General features: G+C 36.6%; 1 protein-coding gene across 3 annotated transcripts in view; it reads left to right on the top strand.

Annotated features, from left to right (window-relative positions):
• The window catches only part of QTMAN (queuosine-tRNA mannosyltransferase), a 279,507-nt gene that overhangs the window by 112,457 nt on the left and 146,435 nt on the right, over positions 1 to 20,615 (top strand). For all 3 annotated transcript variants that reach the window (XM_077829445.1, XM_077829442.1, XM_077829444.1), the window contains 2 exons: positions 14,353 to 14,520; positions 18,618 to 18,791. In XM_077829445.1, the coding sequence (XP_077685571.1) occupies positions 14,353 to 14,520; positions 18,618 to 18,791 (342 nt within the window). The remainder of the gene's footprint in view (positions 1 to 14,352; positions 14,521 to 18,617; positions 18,792 to 20,615) is intronic.

Raw genomic sequence — 20,615 nt, 5'->3', positions numbered from 1 at the left:
ATTCAAAGCAATGCAAAATGTATTTAATGTAGCTGAGGAGGAACTTTTATTGTGTGATCCCATTTCCAGATACTTAATTCTGGACTAATTTTCCTTCAGGATGAAATTAAATATTTTTGGAAAGTTTGGTTAAAATTTGTTTGGTCATTTTTGTGCACTTTGCAAAGTTTGAAAAATTTTGATAGCAAGTAATCAATGATTATAATAATGTACAGTTTATATAGAATATAACATTCCTTATTGATTTACTTTTGATCTGGGCCAAGTTCTATCCTCAGATCCCAACCTGTATCATTTTTAATGTTTGATTACTGTTTAAAAAGTGATGAAAAAGGATATAAATGTAAAATATTATATATAACTTTATGGTTGAGATTTTGCATTGACAAAAATCAGGGCATTTAAAGTTATGATTCCCACTGCAACTTCAATTGCATATACTGTACAGTATGTATTAAGATAGAAAAGTTATCACTCTATGAAGTAATAACAAATATTACATATGCATGAAGGGGCTTCATTACAGTTGAGGGGGAATCATACTTTGAATTTCCTGGCATTTTCATGTGTAAAATCTCACCATAATGTGTAACATAGATTTTCAATTATTACAGCTACGTTTTGTGCACATATATATTGAAAGCATTTTCATTAATATATGATTTTTTTCTATACTTTTCTAATGCACTGCAATGTTGCCTGTTACTGACAAACTTCTGATAGCGATCATATGCCTCTAAAAAGAGAACTTCCTCAAGCAATATATCCACATGAAAACAGTTTGGAGATGCTCACATTCTTTCTCTGTCTCTCTCTCACATGTTACATTTTGGCACATCATAGAAGCAGGTAGCATATCTACTACCTGCTGTTGAAAGTGTTGAAGATACTGAATTATTTATTGTATCTTCTACACTATCCAAAATCGTTTTGGGTAGTTTGACACATCACGGTCTTCCATATGGATACTTCATGGTGACAGAGTTGCCAGCTGCTCAGGTTTTGTGACAGTCTCAGTTTTTCAAGGACTGTGTTAGTTTTCTTGGGAGAATCCTGCTTTTCTTAAGACGCCTATTCTTGTGGAGGGGTAACAACCTTTAGGGTAGACACATAGGGGTGCCAATATTTGTGAAAATTAGCTACAAAAGAGTTAGCTGCCACAAAATTTTTTTAAAAGGCATTTGAGTTATCTTTAGGGTTTTAGATGCTCAAATTTCATTTCAGAGTAACATAGTATTAGAAAAACTTGAAATACATTTTTCACAAAATAATGTGCTCCTATCAGCAACAACCCTCAAACTTCTACATAGTGTTTGGAGATCAAGATGCAGAATTGACATAAGAAACAATCACTCACCTGATATGTTTGAGTGACACCAGAATTGTAAAACTGCTTAATAAGGTGCTTGGGGTCCTGATCCTTTTCTTTTCTTAGAATATTCAAGATGCGACAGGAGATTCTTAAGCAGAACTTCTTCTCTAAAAGCAGAAAATGTATTAGTCCTTTAAATGGAGTAATGGTTTTAATTGTGCAAAACTGCAAAAACATTGAGAATCAGCCTTGGTCCGAATTTGCCCTATGTTTATGAACTCATGGCTTGTTAGACTTTATGATGTTTCTGTACTGCCCATATAAAACTTGCACAATCTTTTTGCGGGGGGGCTGGAGGTGAGGGGGATCTGTTTTTGCTGCTGTTTGCTGCATTTTGAGTTTAACCTGGTTCACTGGGATAAGTCTTTGGGGAAGTCAGATGCTGTGGTCCAGAAAGGCCATCGATACCACTTCTGGTTGTAGTGACCACTATGTAAACCCAAACCAGAACCATGTAATTGGTTCACTGTGAGATTTGACCATGAAAAAATAGGGAAATAGATGAAATGTAGAGCCTAGAAATTAGAGAGGCACTATTCGGCACGCTGTGTCTGCCCTTTGTAGACTCTTTCTTGATGAATTTGTGGATTTTTAAAATCATGCACCCAGTGGTCTTTTCCCTGGCCTGTCTCAATGCACCCATCTATTCTAAGAAGAGGTAGAACTAGCTTCCCATTCTGCACTCCTCTTACAATGCTCCTCTTACGCCTCATTGTGCAGAGGGCCTTGTACAAGCCCTCTGCCAATGGTTAAATTTCACCTACTGGGAGTCCTCACCTGTAGATGTTGCACTGTATTTTGTGAACATTTTCTTAATTATTTATTTATTCTTTAAGGTATCTGAAAGGGATGAAGAAGCTGTGAAACCATGGCTTTTCCCTTCCATCATCCCAGCTGTATCTGTTTGGTCTTGACCCTTTCTGTTTATTGAAGCAGAGGAGATTATGTATTTCATGGTGAGCAATCTGCCCTTAAAGTGAAAATGTGTATCTGTTAGTAATTAATTGTAGTCAAATATAATTACAAATCAGGAAGAAAATTATTACCATACTCTTAGTAAAATTCAGGATGCTTCAGTGCCGTTACCTAAAACAGAGAAAGCATTCTTTAAAGAATCTTTTGTTGAATATAGAAGTCATATCTCTAAAAGAATCTATTTCAAGCTTACTTCTTGATGTTATAGTTAAATAAAAAAGTATGTATCTAGTTAGCTGTTGTTTGAAACCCTTTTTCAGTGTCTCTTGAATCAGAGGGCACATAAAAAGTGTAATACAGATTTAGGGCTGTAGATTTTAGAGCTTGTGTAAATCAGTGTCAGAAATTAGTAGATTTGCACTAGCTGAAGATCTGACCCTTAAAATTGGAATCTGAGCTAAACTGTAACTTGGCTTTATGTCTGATTGTATGAAAATATTATGGTGAGGCGCTGAATTAACATTCAGTGAACCCAAATAGCTGGGACTAAAGACAAAATAGTGAGCACATTTATCTGTCCACTTGAATTGTTAAAGGGTGAGATTTTCCATAGTGCACACCATTAGCATAATTTGTTTCCCATTGAAGTCAACAGTAGTCTTACCTTAAGGGCTTGTCTTCACCCACGGTGCTACAATGGCGCAGCTGTACCACTGTAGAACTTTAGATAAGATGCTACTATGCCATAGGCATAGTTAATTCACCTCCAATCAACATAGCACTGTCTACGCTGGGGGTTAGGTCGGTATAATTATGTCACTCAGGAGTGTGCATTTTTCACACCCCTGAACGACATAGTAATACTGATACAGCGCTGTAGTGTAGACCTGTCCTTAGTTCTAATAGGAGCATTTAGTTCAACACTGGGTGCTTTTGAAAATCCCATCCACAGTGCATATCCTTGATAGAAGAAAAGGAGTACTTGTGGCACCTTAGAGCATAACCAATTTATTTGAGCATAAGCTTTCGTGAGCTACAGCTCACTTCATCGGATGCATGTAGCTGTAGCTCACGAAAGCTTATGCTCAAATAAATTGGTTATGCTCTAAGGTGCCACAAGTACTCCTTTTCTTTTTGCGAATACAGACTAACACGGCTGTTACTCTGAAACCTATCCTTGATAGGTGTCTGAAGATGCATGCCTAAAGAGGAATAGAGTAGAGAACTGGGATATGCAACAGTGGTTCTGGAAGACTACCACCACCACCAAAACCAACAAAAATACAAAAATAGTCTGAAGGGGACTGACAGGATTTTGCTCAGATAGAGATGGGGTTGATGTATGGGAAATTTGGTTGGATGGAAGGGATGATATACAGGAAATCCTTTTGAGTTTGCCACACAGGAAGTTCCTTACTTTTGGAAACTGTATCCCGGGCCCATGTATTAATGGGACCAAGATTTCCCAATACACCAAGCAATGGGGCATAATACTAGAAAATATTATTTTAACAAATACATCAAAAAGGCATTGGACATTTAAAATATTTTGCACATATAATGAAAAAAACAAAAACAAAATAAAACCCTTTAAAATAAATGAACAAATAGGAATCATAAATATTTACTACTTATATTTTCCTATGTACGTATAGTAATTACAACAACAAGAAAAATATTTTTCTTTACAATTAATATTTGTAAATATTTATGAAAGTACATAATAAATAAATATGACAAACACATGACCTAATTATGATGAAAGGGATGACAACCTTGTGACTTGTTCTGAAAAATAAAGAACATTACAGTAGTAAGACAATTATTTTTTGTAAACATTTCAAATTACTTTCTGTATTTTAAAAAGCCCTTAATTTATAGAATATATTTTATAATATCTATAAGCCTGCTTGACAATAATACATACCACATGGGAAAGAAATTAGTTAATTTATTATTTATTATATTGTATATTGAAATATATTATCATTTATTAGTATTTATCATTGTTCAGAAATTCAAAGTCATGTTGTTTTAAGGAAAACAGAAAAGCTTTTTTATGATTTATTGTAATTTATACATTCTAAATATATGCATATAAAAATATAACTTTTAGAAGAGATCACATCCAAATTATATATGGTATTAAACCAAAATACCTCATCTAGTATACATTTAATTAATAAGAATATTTGATGTACAATTAATGTTTAATTTAAAAAGATAACATGAATCCAAAACCTCAGGCCCATGTGAACCTGAGTAGCTGGTCTGGTCTCATAGTGACTTAGTGAGACCGTAAAGCAGGGAGGGAAGAGTGGTCCCTAAAAGATATGAAGTCACTGCTACATCCCAGAGGCTAGTAGCCACTTGTTCATCCTGACACACTTGCTCCCCAGGGAGAATCCAGTTATGAGTGTACTACCACATTTCTCTGGCCCTTTCTCTGATCTCACATTTTGCATGCTGGTGTACAAGAGGTCACCAAGGAGCTGAGCTCCATGATGCGCATTGCTCTATCCAAATCTTGCCCCTACTTTCCTGAAGGGCTGGTTCACACTGATCTCAGTGCAAAATTTGTCCCTTTAAAATAGTATTAATTACTCTAATATTTAGATATAGTTAATGTAATTTCATAACAAAACTGTGCCCCATATTCTTCATAGAGATATTATTATGATATGCTTATGGCATAACTATGATGTATTTTATGCAAGATATGTCATGTGAGATGTCCTTGAAAAGGCTATGATTTACTGACTATGACTATCCTATTTGTATGCTTGTATCATTTTGGTATCTGAACTTAGGAATACTGTCTATGCATCTATTACAAATGTGTAATATTTGTAATAGATGCATAGACTAGGCAGAATGCAATCAGTCTAGATGACTGGCTGGGAAGGGCCATTAGAGAAAACAATAGGCCTTAGAAGAAGTTCATCTCCCATGGGGAAGCCTTCCTGAGGATGCTACAGACAGCTTCCAAGTCATGGCTGCTATGACACTACAGGGGCATGTGACCTGATCACTTGGTACTGGACTACATCTTGGAATACCAGTGTTTTTCCACTGAAAGGCGTGGGAACCAAATTTGGAGACAAAGGGTTCTTGCCATATGCAAAAGCTATTTAAGGCAGGGGAGTGACATCGTCGAGGCTCTTCACTGATTCCCCACCCAAAGAAGACTCTTGAAAACACCTGAAGAACAAGGACTGAACTGGGGGGAAGAGCTGAACCCAGGCTAGAGGGATTTCTAGCCTGTGAAAGGAATACCTGGGATTTAAGCTGCAAGCAAGTACAGCTTGCCTTTAAGAGCCTGCAGCCAGTTTAAATCATCATTTAGGTTGAGAATTTGCTACTCATATCCAATCTCTGTAGTATATTAATCTTAGATTGCGTTTTTGCTAGTAATCTGCTTTGATCTCTTTGCTATCCCTTATAATCATGTAAAATCTAACTTTTGTAGTTAATAAATTTGTTTTTGCTTTATCACAAACCAGTGTGTGGAAGTTATAAGTTGGGGTTAAAAGCTGTTGTATATTTCCTCTCCACATTGAGAGTGGGAGGGAAATCTCATTAGTGTATGCTGTACAGATCTCTATGCAGTGCAAGACAGTATAATTTTTGGATTTACCCTCCAGAGGGGAGTGTGCACTTGAGTATCTGGGAAGTTCCTTCACTGAAGCCTTCCCATGCAGAGCTGATCTCAGAATCTGTATGTAGTTGTAGCTGTGTATGTCCCTACCTGTATGTGTGCTGGAGGGAGCTTGAGGGCTTGTCGCAGCAATATAGTGTAAAGGGAGACCACGCTGGTGGGTCAGGCAGGCTCAGTGGTACCCCAGTTCCCACTGGGGGGTCCTGTCACAAAAACATAACCATCATTCATGGTATGCCTCATTGACCAGTTACTATTTATTTGACTTGCAGTAGTACGCATAAACCCTAATTCAGGATCAGGGCCCCACTGTGCTGGGTTCTGTATAAATTCACATCTAGCCATGATCCTTGCCTTAAAGAGTTTGCAGTCAAATATATTATGAAATACAATGATATTTGGGATAAAACTGTATGAATGTTCAAAACTGTAGAACTTACACAGCACATTAGGATTGGAAGTGAGGCTGTTTACCACATCCAATTGAAATTTTAGGAAGGAATTTTATCTAGAGATAGAATATAATAATCTAAATCGTAATTTGGGTGGAATACAGTAATCACCTCTAGTCTTGTGAAAAGTGTCCTGGGATTTTTAATTAGTACAGGAAGTCAAAAATCTCAAGACAAATCTCTTATCCAAAGAGTGCACCTCCAACATCACAGTGTCTTAAACATCGTGCAGTTTGGATGTATCAATATAGGTTCAAATAGCACCATCTAAAGAATATTCCTTCTTGGGTTTTCCCTAGAGGTTTCCTGTACAAGTACTGATCAAATATAATTCTGTATCATGAAATTGTAAGACCTATTATAATACATATATGGGAAGAGTTAATAGTGCCTACACTGATTTTCCTAAGTGCTGTGTGTTTCAATCACAAACTTTTTGCACAATCTTGCAAAAAAGATGTATGGACTTGAATCTCCACTCAGCTAAGGAGAGCTTTATGCTGCTGCTGTGAGCTCTAAATCTGCCACACCTTCTTCCCTCTTCAACACACCCTCTATTTTACCACACTGAAGGTAGTGGATCCGCCTTTGTGCTGATAAAAATATTTTGCCAGTTACTACAGATGTAAGTGAAATTAAAATGTAAAGCTTTTTATATGTTACTGCTCTTCAGTGTTTTACTATAAAAATTTAATAGACAGATCTGTGCAGAACTCAGATTATCCTGTGCTCAAATAATGGCCCTGATCCTTCAAATACCTAAGCATGTGCTTAACTTAATTCACATAAGTAGTCCCACTGATGTCAAATGGGCTACTTGCATGATTAAAGGTAAGCACAAGCTTATGTCTATGCAGGACGGGGGCTTGTAGAGTGTGTGTTTACTGGGCACTGAAGTCCAAAGCAGTTCAGCCTGTCTTTGAAGAGATGTTGCTGCTATATTTGGGATTAATTCTGGTTGTGTTGGAGAAGTGGTCATTTAAAACACTGCAAAATGCTTGGGACACTTTGGGGTGATCACTAAGAGCAGATGGTTGTTTAAGAAAGGTGGTCTTTAATGCAGCTTTCAGGGTAGTATGTACTGTAGTTATAATGTAAAGAAATGTACTGTATGTATTAACATGTTTGTAGTCTTGATAGGTTTGGGTAAGAATACCATAATAGCAGTTTATATGTACTTTTTGTGAGATGGTAAGCTAATGATGTAGCTGTTAATTTGAATTTAGCAGACATTTTAAATATAGGTTTCTCTTACAGAAACAAAAGTTGCAATTTAAAGCTCTTTGGTGGTCTAAAAACAGCTTAATTCTCTAGTAGTGTGGTAATAAGTACTAATCCAGCTTATACAGTGATTGTAGTATGTCATGTTTGTGAAAGATTGCCTAACTCTGCTTTCTCTGGGTTTTATGTTAATTTTTTTAAATTAAACATAAAACCTTATAACATCTTTATGCTGAGATAAACTGTTCAATTTAACTTGTGCTCAAGCAGCAGCTGTCAGGAATTATCATGTTTCCAGCGTTCTTGCTATCACCTTGTGTCCTTACCTCCTGGAAAGACTCAGTGGGATGATAAAGCTCACCTTGTTAGGATTTATTACTTAAATAATAACCTGAGGTAAAATGAAAGTTGATGTCACATAGAATGACAACTGATATATATTTATGTCACACATTACATTGTAATAAACTTCCCTTTCCTCCCCTAGTAGTAGGTGTTAAGTAGAAATACTCTTCAACATATCCTCCAGTGCCCTGCATGAGTCCATTAGCCATATACACTACTCCTCTGTGGGCATGTTCACAATGACTTGTACTGTCAGGTGTTATTTAAGCTTATAATGCCTAAGGAAATTGGTTATTGCCGGTAGTTAAAGCTCTTGTACCAGTAAAGAAGCAAAGCTGAGGGCAGCTAATATGTGTAGGTTTATGTTATAGAACTCTGGGACGTTTTTAGGGGATCAGTGAGGACATTTTATAATACCATTATGGATTTATATTTCATTTGCCGTCACAGTAGGAAAAATAAGCAAAACCATTCGAATTCTAAATTTGGGGTTTGCCAATAATTATAAAACTTGCTCTTGTCATTGGTTAGTTAATGATACTGGTAATGAAATAAGAAAAGGAGTACTTGTGGCACCTTAGAGACTAACCAATTTATTTGAGCATAAGCTTTCGTGAGCTACAGCTCACTTCATCGGATGCATACTGTGGAAAGTGTAGAAGATCTTTTTATATACACACAAAGCATGAAAAAATACCTCCTCCCACCCCACTGTCCTGCTGGTAATAGCTTATCTAAAGTGATCACTCTCCTTACAATGTGTATGATAATCAAGTTGGGCCATTTCCAGCACAAATTAACATGGCTGTTACTCTGAAACCTGGTAATGAAATGTGATTTTGTTGGTAAAAGTCTTACCACTTTTTTAAGATTTAGCGGCTTTAACCCTACTCTTTGTATCTGAGTGGCTAAAACACTTATCCAGGACCTTATTATTTCCCTCCTTTATTACTACAAACCTCTTCCTTTTATGTGTCTCTGATGCCTACCGCTTTAGTTTGTCCAAAATGCTGCTGCAATGATTATTGTCCATTGATATGACCATGTTACTTTTTCCTTTGAATCGCTGCACCGGCTCCCCCTTACACACCACATCAAGTTTAAACTGCTCAGCTTCACCTTGAAGGCCCTGCACAACTCTGTTGTAGCCTATATCTTGCATCTCATTTCTCATAATGTTCCCCGTCCTTTTTTTCTTTCCTCCCACTCTTGCCTTTGTCTTGTTGCATGCTGCCTTATATGGTTTCAGTCTGAATATGCCGTATTTCCTCCCTTTGCCCATTCAGATCTCTCCTAAAGAAATACTTGTTTTGCCAGAACCACAGATACTAACCTGCATCAATCAAATTCTCTTTTCAGCCCAGCATATAAGAAGGAAAGGAGTCATCTTTTATATGGCATAAAAACAACAAAGTTAGATGTTCAAGTCTAAGTTCATGATCCAATTTGATTGTTTCAGGTGTTGCAAAGTGGATAGCAGAGATTCCACCAAGATATTGTGTGGAACATTGGTTGACAAGATGTTCCATAGTTTGAAGTTTGTTTCTGCAGTTGCAAATTGGGTTAGTGTCTTAGTTCCCATTTGTGGAGAGAGAGGCACATCTGCCACGTGATGTTCGAATGTGGTTCAAAGTGGACAATTTTTTTTTTGGGGGGGGGGCAGGAGGGGCGAGCCACTGGGTTCTTCAGTTGGATCCCAGATGAGATGTTTGTATGGAATGTTGGTATCCTTCCACTTTGCTTGCCATTGATCTTCCAGGGAAAATCCTGATTCTTTGAGCTCTTGCACTGCAAACCAAAAAAGTTTTCTAGATTGGAGTTTGAATCTCAGCTTGTTATTTAGATCTTCATGTATTGACAGATCTTTATTTCCTTGGATACAATTGGACTCCAGAAAAATTCTCTTGTCATGATGAATTTGGGGTCAGTGGATGTGTGCAGTATGGGAAGCTATGGTTGTGGTGGTGTTTTTACTGTACCATGTGATTTACTGTAATTTTACTTTGAATCAGTCTTCACTGCAGATGATGTCAGAAAATTCCTACATCTGAGCCATTCTTTTTAAGTGACAAATCTGAGGATTTGAGGAGTCAGTAGAGGAGGTTTTGGAACACACTGATACATTTTAACAGCAATAAGTCATCAGAACCAGATGGTATTCACCCAAAAGTTCTGAAAGAACTCAAATATGAAATTGCAGCTCTCACTGTGATATGTAACCTATTGCTGAAAACAGCCTCTGTACCAGATGACTGGTGGATAGCTAATGTGATGCTGATTTTTAAAAAAGTCTCCAGAGGCAATCCTGGCAATAATAGGCTAGTAAGCTTAACTTCAGTATCAGGCAAATTGGTTGAAACTATAATAAAGAACAAAATTATCATACACATAGATGAACACGGTATGTTGGGGAAGAGTCAACATGGCTTTTGTACAGGGAAATCACGCTTTGTGTTAACACCCATGTGGACATGGGTGATCCAGTGGATATCGTGTACTTGGACTTTCAGAAAGCAAAGTTCCTCACTGAAGGCTTTTAAGCAAAGTAAGGAGTGGTGGGCTAGAGGGATGTTCCTCTCATGGATCAAGACATCAAACAAAGGGTAGGAATAAATGGTCAGTTTTCACAGCGTGGAGAGGTAAATAGCAGGGGCTCCTAGAGATCTATACTGGGACCAGTGTTGTTCAGTACATTCATAAATGATCTGGAAAAGGTGGTAAACAGTGAGATGGCAAAGTTTTCAGATGATACAAAATTACACAGGATAGTTAGGTCCAAAGCAGACTGCGAAAAATCACAAAGGAATCTCACAAAATTGGGTGACTGGGCAAGAAAATAGCAGATGAAATTCAATGTTGATAAGTGCAAAGTAATGTACACTGGAAAATATAATCCCAGTCATACATACAAAATGATGAGGTCTAAATTATCTGTTACAATTCAGGAAAGAGATCTTGGAATCATTGTAGATAGTTCTCTGAAAACATCCACTCAATGTGAAATAGCAGGCAAAAAAGCTAACAGCAACCATTGGGAAAGGGGTAGATAATTAGACAAAGAACATCATAATGCAACTATATAAATCCATAGTACCCCTCCATGTTAAATATTTTGTGCAGTTCTGGTCACCCCATCTCAATAAAGATATATTAGAATTGGAAAATGTCCAGAGAAGGGCAATGAAAATTATTAGGGGTTTGGAACAGCTTCCATATGAGGAGAGATTAAAAAGCTTCCATATGAGGAGAGATTAAAAAGACTGGGACTGTTCAGGTTGGAAAAGTGATGGCTGGCTGGGGGAAGATATGATAGAGGTCTATAAAATCATGAGTGGTGTGGAGAAAGTGAATAAGGAAGTGTTGTTTACTCCTTAACGTAACACACAACCCAGGGGTCACACAATGAAATTTATTGGCATAAACTAACATAAGGAAGTACTTCTTCACACAAAGCACGGTCAACCTGTGGGACTTGTTTCCAGGGCATGCTGTGAAGGCCACAAGAATAATTGGGTTCATAAAAGAACTATACATTAATTGAGGATAGGTCCGCTTCCCACAGCTCCCATTCATCAGGAACGGCAAACCGCGGCCCCCGGGAGCTGTAGGGGGCTGTGCCTGCGGACGGTCAATGTCAGCAAAATGTCTTGAGGCCCACAATCAGATTGTGGGCTGCAGGTTGCCCACCACTGATCTAGACCATTCCTGACAGGTGTTTGTCTAACCTGCTCTTAAAAATCTCCACTGATGGAGATTCCACAACTTCCCTAGGCAATTTATTCCCATGCTTAACCACCTTGACAACTAGGAAGTTTTTCCTAATGTCCAACCTAAACCTTGCTGCAATGTAAACCTATTGCTTCTTGTCCTATCCTCCAAGGTTAAGAAGAACAATTTTTCTCCCTCCTCCTTATAACTACTTTTTATGTACTTGATGGACCATTGGTCTGACTCAGCATGGCCATTCTTATGTTCTCATGTTTTTATGTACTGATTCTCATGGTGGTGGTAAGATGAGAATCAATGAGTGACATGTGGGAGCTATGTGTCTGGATGGATGAGCAGTATCTGTAGTAGATTAAACAAGGACCAGTGAAGAGGTTCATAGGGTTTTTTTTTTATCAGCTTCCCATGTTTTTCCTGTTTGTTTTTGAATGAGGTTTACATTAATCTTTATTTCGTCATGTGTCAGTGGTACGTGAGGCTTCGTCTATTGTCACACCAAGATAATTCAGGGTGGGATTGTGTTTTATCTGTTGGCAACAGAAGTCCACATGCTGTTCTGTCATAGCCTTTGGATTACTTAAATGAAATGTTGACATGACTCTTGGTGGGATTTTCATTTTAGTTTCAGCTTAAGAAATATCCTTCCATGGTTTAAAGTCCTTGTTAGCAAATTGTTCTGACTGCACAATCACACAATCTCATCAGCATAAGCAAATTTCCATGGTGATGTACAAGGAAGGTCACTAATATAGATGTTAACCAAATTGGTGGTGGGACTGATCCCTATGGTAAACCATCATTGAGAGTACATGGTCTGCTGAATCTGGTCACCAAGAAAAACATGAAACTTATGATTGGTCAGAACTTCAGAGAAGAATTTTATCATTGCATTGTATCGGATAATTTTGCTGGCTTTCAGAAGGGCCATAGGTGGTAGATATGTCTAAGAGAGCTGCCCCAATCTTGAGTTTTCACTGGAATCCCACCTATGTGCGTATTGTTAAGACTAATACTTGGCCAGTGCATCTTTGACTTGGCTGGAAACCAACTTGTTCATTCAGTAATGTTCCTGGGCTTGGCAATGGTCATAGCCTCACACCAGATTGTGGGAGAATCCCTGAGGGACGATATAGGAGAAGAGTGCTACCCCCATTTCTGTACCTTGGCTACAGGGTTTTAATAAATACTGGAAAGATGCCCTCAAGTCTTGCATCTTTCCCAGCTTTTGTAAGTGAGAAGGTCTTGTTTATCTTCTCAACAGTGAAAGTCAGTGATGAGGGGGGTAGTGAGCTTTTGTAGCTCTCTGTGCAGTTTGCATTAATAGACTTGTCCCCTGGTGGTTTTGGGTTCATAAGAAGTGTTCTTGTGATCACATCAGCTAAGACCTCAGGGTTTTACATTTCTCTGGGTTTGCAGACCCAAGAGGATGTAATAATAGCCAAGAATTATGACTACAGTGAGTAACGTCCAAAGATTCAACTGTTTCAATCCCTCTTTCATGGAGGGTTAAATTTGGTGACTCTAGTAGGGATATTGTAGTGTTTGTGTCATCAGATGTTTGGTACTCCTGTAATAGTCTTTATGTTTTTGGTTGTGAGCATCAGGTTACAGAAAAGAAACTCTTTAACCAAACATTGTGTTTGCATCATTAGAATGAAGGATGTACTGGCAAATTAGTGAGGAACATACTGTGTCTATAATCGTATATGAAAGCTTAATGTTTTATTTGAGATAAATTTCTGATTTCAAATATTTGCCTTGGTGCTGAGGAATTTAGCATACGTAAAAATATCTACAGATATGTGGCCACTACAGAATGGAACTATACGTCAAGATTCTGCTACCAGAAGACATTAAATATCAGCTTATATTACTATGGGTGAAATCCTGGCCCTATTAAGTCAAACTGAGTTTTGCCATTGACTTGAGTAGGACCAGAATTTCACACTACTCATTTAGGTAAGTTAACTTTCTGATTGTTTATTAAATTATATCAAGGGCAAGAAATCAGTGTGCTAATTTTCTTTGTGCTTGAGTTATATATAATTTGAAGGATATGAACAATTTTATGGACTATGAAATGGTAACTGTACTATCGCAATATTGGGGAGCAGGGCACAAAACAACAAAAACATGTCATGTAGAATGCTTAAAAAAATGGGAAAAGAGCTGGAGAGAGAGAAAAAGACCACACCAGATAAGTATACTACATAAATCAAAGGGGTTTATGTCATAACATGAACATGTGCCATTCCTGCTCATATATTGAATTTCAGTAGTTGGTTGCATAAAGAAGTAACGTGTAATGAAACTGGCAAGCAAAGTATTCCCCAGTCAGCCTTATCTTTGTTCCATTTGTCCTTTAGATACAGCTTTTCTTGCCTTTTTCAATAAAATCCGTCCAGCTTTTTTATTTTGCATTTCTTTGTAACTGAGCTGAGAAGACCAATGATTCAGTGCTTTTCTAGCTGAGTTCTTAGCAGCTGCTTTTTAAGAGATCAAAACTTAGAATGCTGCTACATGGTATTAAGGCTTAGCTATTGATGTGCCCCTATTGGGGTTATGTATTTCTGGGGGGGGGGGGGGTAGGCAGAGAGGAAGGGACAGGGTGACCCTTCTGAGCATGCTCATAGACAGTAAACACTACTTTCCTTGTTTCTTAGGATCCTCTTTGCAAGCTCAGTGCTTAACCTGACTGAACTTATTGCCCTTCGGCCTGACCTTGGCAAATTGAAAAAGGTCCTTTACTTCCACGAGAACCAGTTGGCATATCCTGTACAGAAGTGCCAGGAAAGAGATTTCCAATATGGATACAACCAGATTCTTTCATGGTAGGTGTTTCTTATACCATTATGTGTTATTTAATGGCATCTTTTAAGCATTTTTAAACCTGGAGAGTCCTGTGCTACTTAAACAACAACACTGTTACAAACTGAGATACAAATATATACAATCCAAAGGAGGTGCTAAGTCAAGTGCTTTGGCAGAAACAAGTAATAAAGTACTTCACATGTAGCCTCATCTCGAGCTATTGTTCAAGTCTACCTGTGTGCTAAAGGACTACCACTCTACACCTGTAAATTTTGCTAATTTTCAATTCATACCTATTCATCGCAAACAAGATGCTGTACCTCAAGTACACTTAGCAGAGAGGCAGTTAATCAGCTCTTACTGAGCTATGGATTTTAATGCATCCAACTGAATTAAAATAGGGCTTTTCCGGGGAATAAACAAAAATTAAAACATAATGCTGCAGTTTTGTTTGTTTGTTTTAAAGGAGTGAGAGCAGTAAACATATCAGATAAATCCTTACATTTCTTTCTTTTGGTATTCAGAAATTGCGCAGTGCTAAAATACCCAGACGTTTTAAAGGCTGTTGTCCTTTATTGTTACTTAAAACAAATGTATTTCCTGAATCTAAGTTAATGAAAGAAGTTAATAACAGCACACTGAAAAGCTTTGTGATTAGACACTCTACAAACCGAAGTGAATCTGTAAAGCTGAATTGGTTTGAATTGAAATAAATTCATTTGGTTGATCTATCTCACCTATTTGTTATTAGAAGACATATTATAAGCATGGATTGAATATTTTTAAATACATATAAAATATTTGCATCCTTGTAAAATGAGCCAATTGATATTCAGATTTCTCAAATGATAATCTTTATATATAGAGACCATTTTCTAGATCTGTTTCTGTCATTGCATTTGCAAGATGCTTCAGTTATTAAGTAGCAATGCTGTGAAAATGTAGTGAAATGGCTGTACTGTACTTGGAATGCATCCGATGAAGTGAGCTGTAGCTCACAAAAGCTTATGCTCACATGAATTTGTTAGTCTCTAAGGTACCACAAGTACTCCTTTTCTTTGTACTTGGAATGTATTTTGAAAATAGTAGCAGCCATTTTGAAATTTATTGATATAAATATATGGTGTTGGGTGGTGAAGCTGAGAAAGGAAATATCTAAAAAAGATGTATTTTAACTTATTTTAGTATTGTAAATGCTGTAATTTTCTGAGTTTTTATATTACAGGACCTTTCTCTTAGTTAGGAAGAGACATCCAAGAATGCTTGTGTCAAGGTTCCTTCCCCACTCTGAACTCTAGGGTTCAGATGTGGGGAACTGAATGAAAGACCCCTTAAGCTTATTCTTACCAGCTTAGGTTAAAACTTCCTCAAGGTACAAACTTTTACCTTTTGTCCCTGGACCTTATACTACCACCACCAAAGTGTCTAACAAAAATATTAGGGGAAGTGCCCATTTGGAAACGTCTCCCCTCCAAAATATCCCCCCAAGCACTACACCCCCTTTCCTGGGGAAGGCTTGATAAAAATCCTCACCAATTTGCATAGGTGAACACAGACCCAAATCCTTGGATCTTAAGTACAATGAAAAAGCAATCAGGTTCTTAAAAGAAGAATTTTAATTAAAGAAAAAGTAAAAGAATCACCTCTGTAAAATCAGGAAGGGAAATACCTTAAACAGTAATCAGATTCAAAACATAGAGAATCCCTCTAGGCAAAACCTTAAGTTACAAAAAGACGCTAAACCAGGAATATACATCTCATTCAGCACAACTTATTTTATCAGCCATTTAAACAAAACAGAATCTAACGCATATCTAACTAGATTGCTTACTAACTCTTTACAGGAGTTCTGACCTGCATTCCTGCTCTGGTCCCAGCAAAAGCATCACACAGACAGAGAGGTCCCTTTGTTTCCCCCCGTCTCCAGCTTTGAAAGTATCTTGTCTCCTCATTGATCATTTTGGTCAGGTGCCAGTGAGGTTATCTTAGCTTCTTAACCCTTTACAGGTGAAAGGGTTTTTCCTCTGGCCAGGAGGGATTTAAAGGTGTTTACGCTTTTGTGACAGCTTGCTTCCATGTTTAGCCTAGAGTTGCCTTTGTACATTAATGTAAATGCATAATGTATATATTTTGAACATTTTTTGGCTCTGCAAATGGACATTTTTAATGGCAAAAGAGAATATATGTTGTTTATATTTTAGCTACATTGTTTCTGCCTATTAGCAGTCACTTGTAAAGGAAAAAAAAATGTTGCCCCCCCCCCTCCACACACACACACCATATGATATTAAAGAAGGCCTGAAGTTTTTAATGTTTTAAGGTTTTTTCTGTTTTTTTTTTTTACCTTAGAAATGTCAGGAATGTTAAGTCTTGTCTTCTGTTTTTGTTCAAAGACTTCCTGGGGGACAAGATAACTGGGCTGGGAGCTTTCTCAAGTCTGTTTTGTGGTGTTAATCTTTAGGAAAGAGAGCTTTTCTCCCAAGTGTTTGTCAGTAGTTTGTTACATAGGTGTTGACAAAGTTTAAATAGTATGACTAATATTCCTTCCCTTTTAGTTGCTCAGGTTTCAGTTTCTTGAGATGATAGGATCTCTCCAGTTTGCCAGTCACACTTATAACCTTCAGCAAAAAATGGAGTAGACAAACCTAGTATTTCTAATGTAAAAAGCAAGCAGAGATACAAAATGTGCAGGCCTTTATTATATAATGGGTAAAAGATCAAGCTTTTCTTTTGTATGTCAACTATAAGTCTATTCAAAGAGGTGGGCTGGCTCACTAGTTGTTTTAACTTGAGAAAAACAAATGGTAAAAAGTCATAGGTGGAGAGGAATGGGAGATTTTAAAAAAAAGTTCAACTCTCATGGTCTAGTTAAAAAGGATTATTTCTCTCTCAAATGTTTCCTTGCTTTTCCTGCTGAGTCCTACTGCTTTTGTGAGCATTTTCCATTTTCATTCTTGGCCAGACAGCAGTGTGAGTTGTGAGGATGAATGACAGGTTTTCACTTCAAATATACTTTTCACCAGTCCAGTGACTTATGAATACATGTCCCCAATGTATCTTAGGGCCCATAGGTCAGTATTACAATATGACATACTGAGAAAATCTAATAGCCATAAAACATTTGTAACTTTGTTATAATATTACATTTGTGCCAATATAGTTAAGATTGTGTCAGCACTTCCAGAATAAAATTCCCAATTTTTCATTGTTTGATACTTTTGCCTTTTCTCCAGACTGAAAACCTTAGCTGAGAAATCACACATATATAATTTAACAAAATTGCAAAAATATTAGTTCTACTGTTTTTAAGAGGTAATATTGAGGGACAAAATATTTTCTGTATCATGTCCTGTCTTCTGCTAATGTACCAAAATTACGTCGTAATTATTTTTTAAAAATATATAACTGATTGATTAATCTATGATGTTATGACTTTGTATATGTTTATTGTTTTATAAAAATTTCCACGATATCAAATATTTTGATTCAGGGTGACTATGTGTCCATGGTTTAAAATATATAATTATAATTATTTATCTGTGTTCCGGTTAACTGAAATTCTTGGTTAACCAAAGGTGTCTCAGTAGGTACGTGCACTGAGCAATTTTATCTCCTTTTTCCCAGTTTAACTTTTTTAGAAAGTTTTAGATGCCCCTGAAATATTCAGGGGCAAAAAGGGGTTGTGGGGGATTGTACTATAGTTTATTTAATGTATTTTTTTCATGATAAGTGCTAATAGCAGCAAAAGTATTCTTACAATCTAATGAGTAAAAATTGACCCACGTATAAAAGAGAATTTTCTTAAAAGGTCAGAATGGCTGTGATTCTTCAAAATAATAATAATAATAAACATTTATAATTCAATTTTTAAAAGATGTTTTTTTAATAAAAATTGTTAAATAACATTTAATGATGAAACATATGGACAGAAACCAAGAAATTTCAACTAAGGCTGATACTTTCTCTTATTCATCTGATACGATGGAATCCCAACCTTTAATTTGGAATTCTTGCTTTGCCAGTTAGTGTCACAATATTTATCTTACATTAGCCTGGCTTTAAAGTAATTCTGATTTTTCTTAAAGAACATTGTATTAATTCTAGCTATATTTTACAGTTTGGTTGCTGATATTGTGGTGTTCAACTCTGCTTTTAATATGGAGTCATTTCTTACATCTATCGGAAATTTTCTGAAGCTGATTCCTGACCACAGGCCTAAGGATCTGGAAAAAATAATCAGACCAAAGTGCCAAGTTCTTTACTTTCCAGTCAGGTTTCCTGATGTGAGCAGGTCAGTACATTTGACTCCATTCTCCATATTATGTCATAACTTGTTTCAAATCTTTCTAAACCGATAGCCCTTGCTGCTAAATTTTAACTGATTAGTTCAAGCATTGTTAATTAGGGAATTTGGTTATATGTTACTGTGCTGCAAAATCCATTCATTTACAAAAGTATTTCAATAACCTAATGGTATGCACATTAGGACCAGATACTGCACCAATGAAATCAATAGGAGATTTGCCAAGCAGGTCAATAGTCAGTACGTCTCATAGAAGAATAGTTTGATGTTAAGGAGGAACTACTTATTTTTGGCAAAGATAGAAGACATTGTTTGACTAGATAATTCACCAATGGTAATTTATTAGGTTGTTTTATTTGGAAAAGCTATCTACTCTCTTTATTCAGACCTATATAAGTGTTTTCTTAGGTATGCTGTAGTGAGATTTTTTCCCCTACCTCTGTGTTTTATTGCTTACAGGTAGGTGAAAATAACTTCTTTAATGTTGATCAAACTTGCATAATTTTGGTGTTAACTGCAGTTATAGTAACTCTTCACTCTACCTTAGTTAGTACAAAGGACATTTTTTATTACCCTTACTGCAGAACCCATCTTGAAATTAGCAAAGGGTTGGGTTATGTGGCTCAAAGGGAACATTCTGAAGATTCTTTTCACTTCTGATTAAACCTAACACACTTGTTTTTTTTTCTATCACAAGGAACTCTCCTCCTCAACAGGAGCTTTGCTTCAATGGGGCTTACACTAACTAGAGATAATCAGTTTGCAAAACTGTACTATGTTCCTAAAAATAACATGAAGGGGGTTCTGCATTTTTGCTGATAAGGATGGGAAACAGTGTAATGAAACTTAAATGGCTCTGCAGGAGTCTGGGGTTTGATTTTATTTCAAGTTTCATTCTGTTTAAATATTCACACCTTAAACCTTCAACATGGACCAGCTATCACATTACAAATAATTTCAAAGGATTTGTCTATTTGTGGAAGGTTTCTCTAAGGAAGAGTCATTTAACACTAAGACTAGGTTAGCAAATTTTGTTGACATGTATAGATTTGTTTTAAGACTTAGAAAGGATAGCAGGAATCTAAAGCACTACACCAAGATCTGTAAACATGGATGCCTAAAGTTAAGCCTTTGAACCCAAATTTAGGCATTTACGTCCCTGTGGCCTGATTTTCTGGAGTGCCAGTGAGAGCTGTGGGTGCTTAGCAACTTTGAAAATTAGGGCACTTTCAGTGGGATTCCTGTTCCTAAATCCTTCAAGTACTTTTTAAAATCCCACTATGAGTGCCTGACCTTGGGTATGCAGGCATGATAAATATATTGTCACAGATTACATTAAATTTTAATGTACATTATTTTTAATTAATAATTTTAATTTTTATTAAGTTTTGTCTTTCTAAGGAATGACAGCTTTCTTATATTACAGATGTTACATTTGAAATTTAACCTAAAGGCCAGAATTTCAGTAATGTCTGTAAATATTATTATGCATGTGCACATAACTTTATGCACACACAATTCGTGGTTTGTTGACATGCTTATTAGAAAAACACATTTTTAAAAATCCATTCCATTTTTATATGAATAGGACCTGCTGATATATATTTTAATTTTCATTTAAATACTGTATTTAGAAATGAGTTATAAATATGCAGTCTGGAAAAAACCAATATCATCATAAAAGACAGGAGCATTAAAAAAAACTTTCCCATAACTTTGAATAAAGTTCTTGGGTTTTGGGGCTTTATCTGCATCCAGTATTTGCCATTTCTTTACAAGACATTTATGTTTCAAATAATGTTGAATGCACCC

The sequence above is a fragment of the Eretmochelys imbricata genome, chromosome 11, assembly GCF_965152235.1.
Source record: "Eretmochelys imbricata isolate rEreImb1 chromosome 11, rEreImb1.hap1, whole genome shotgun sequence".
In the NCBI taxonomy this organism is placed as follows: domain Eukaryota; kingdom Metazoa; phylum Chordata; order Testudines; family Cheloniidae; genus Eretmochelys; species Eretmochelys imbricata.
Note: the sequence above shows the minus strand (reverse complement) of the source record. Positions and strands in the feature narration are given on the sequence as shown.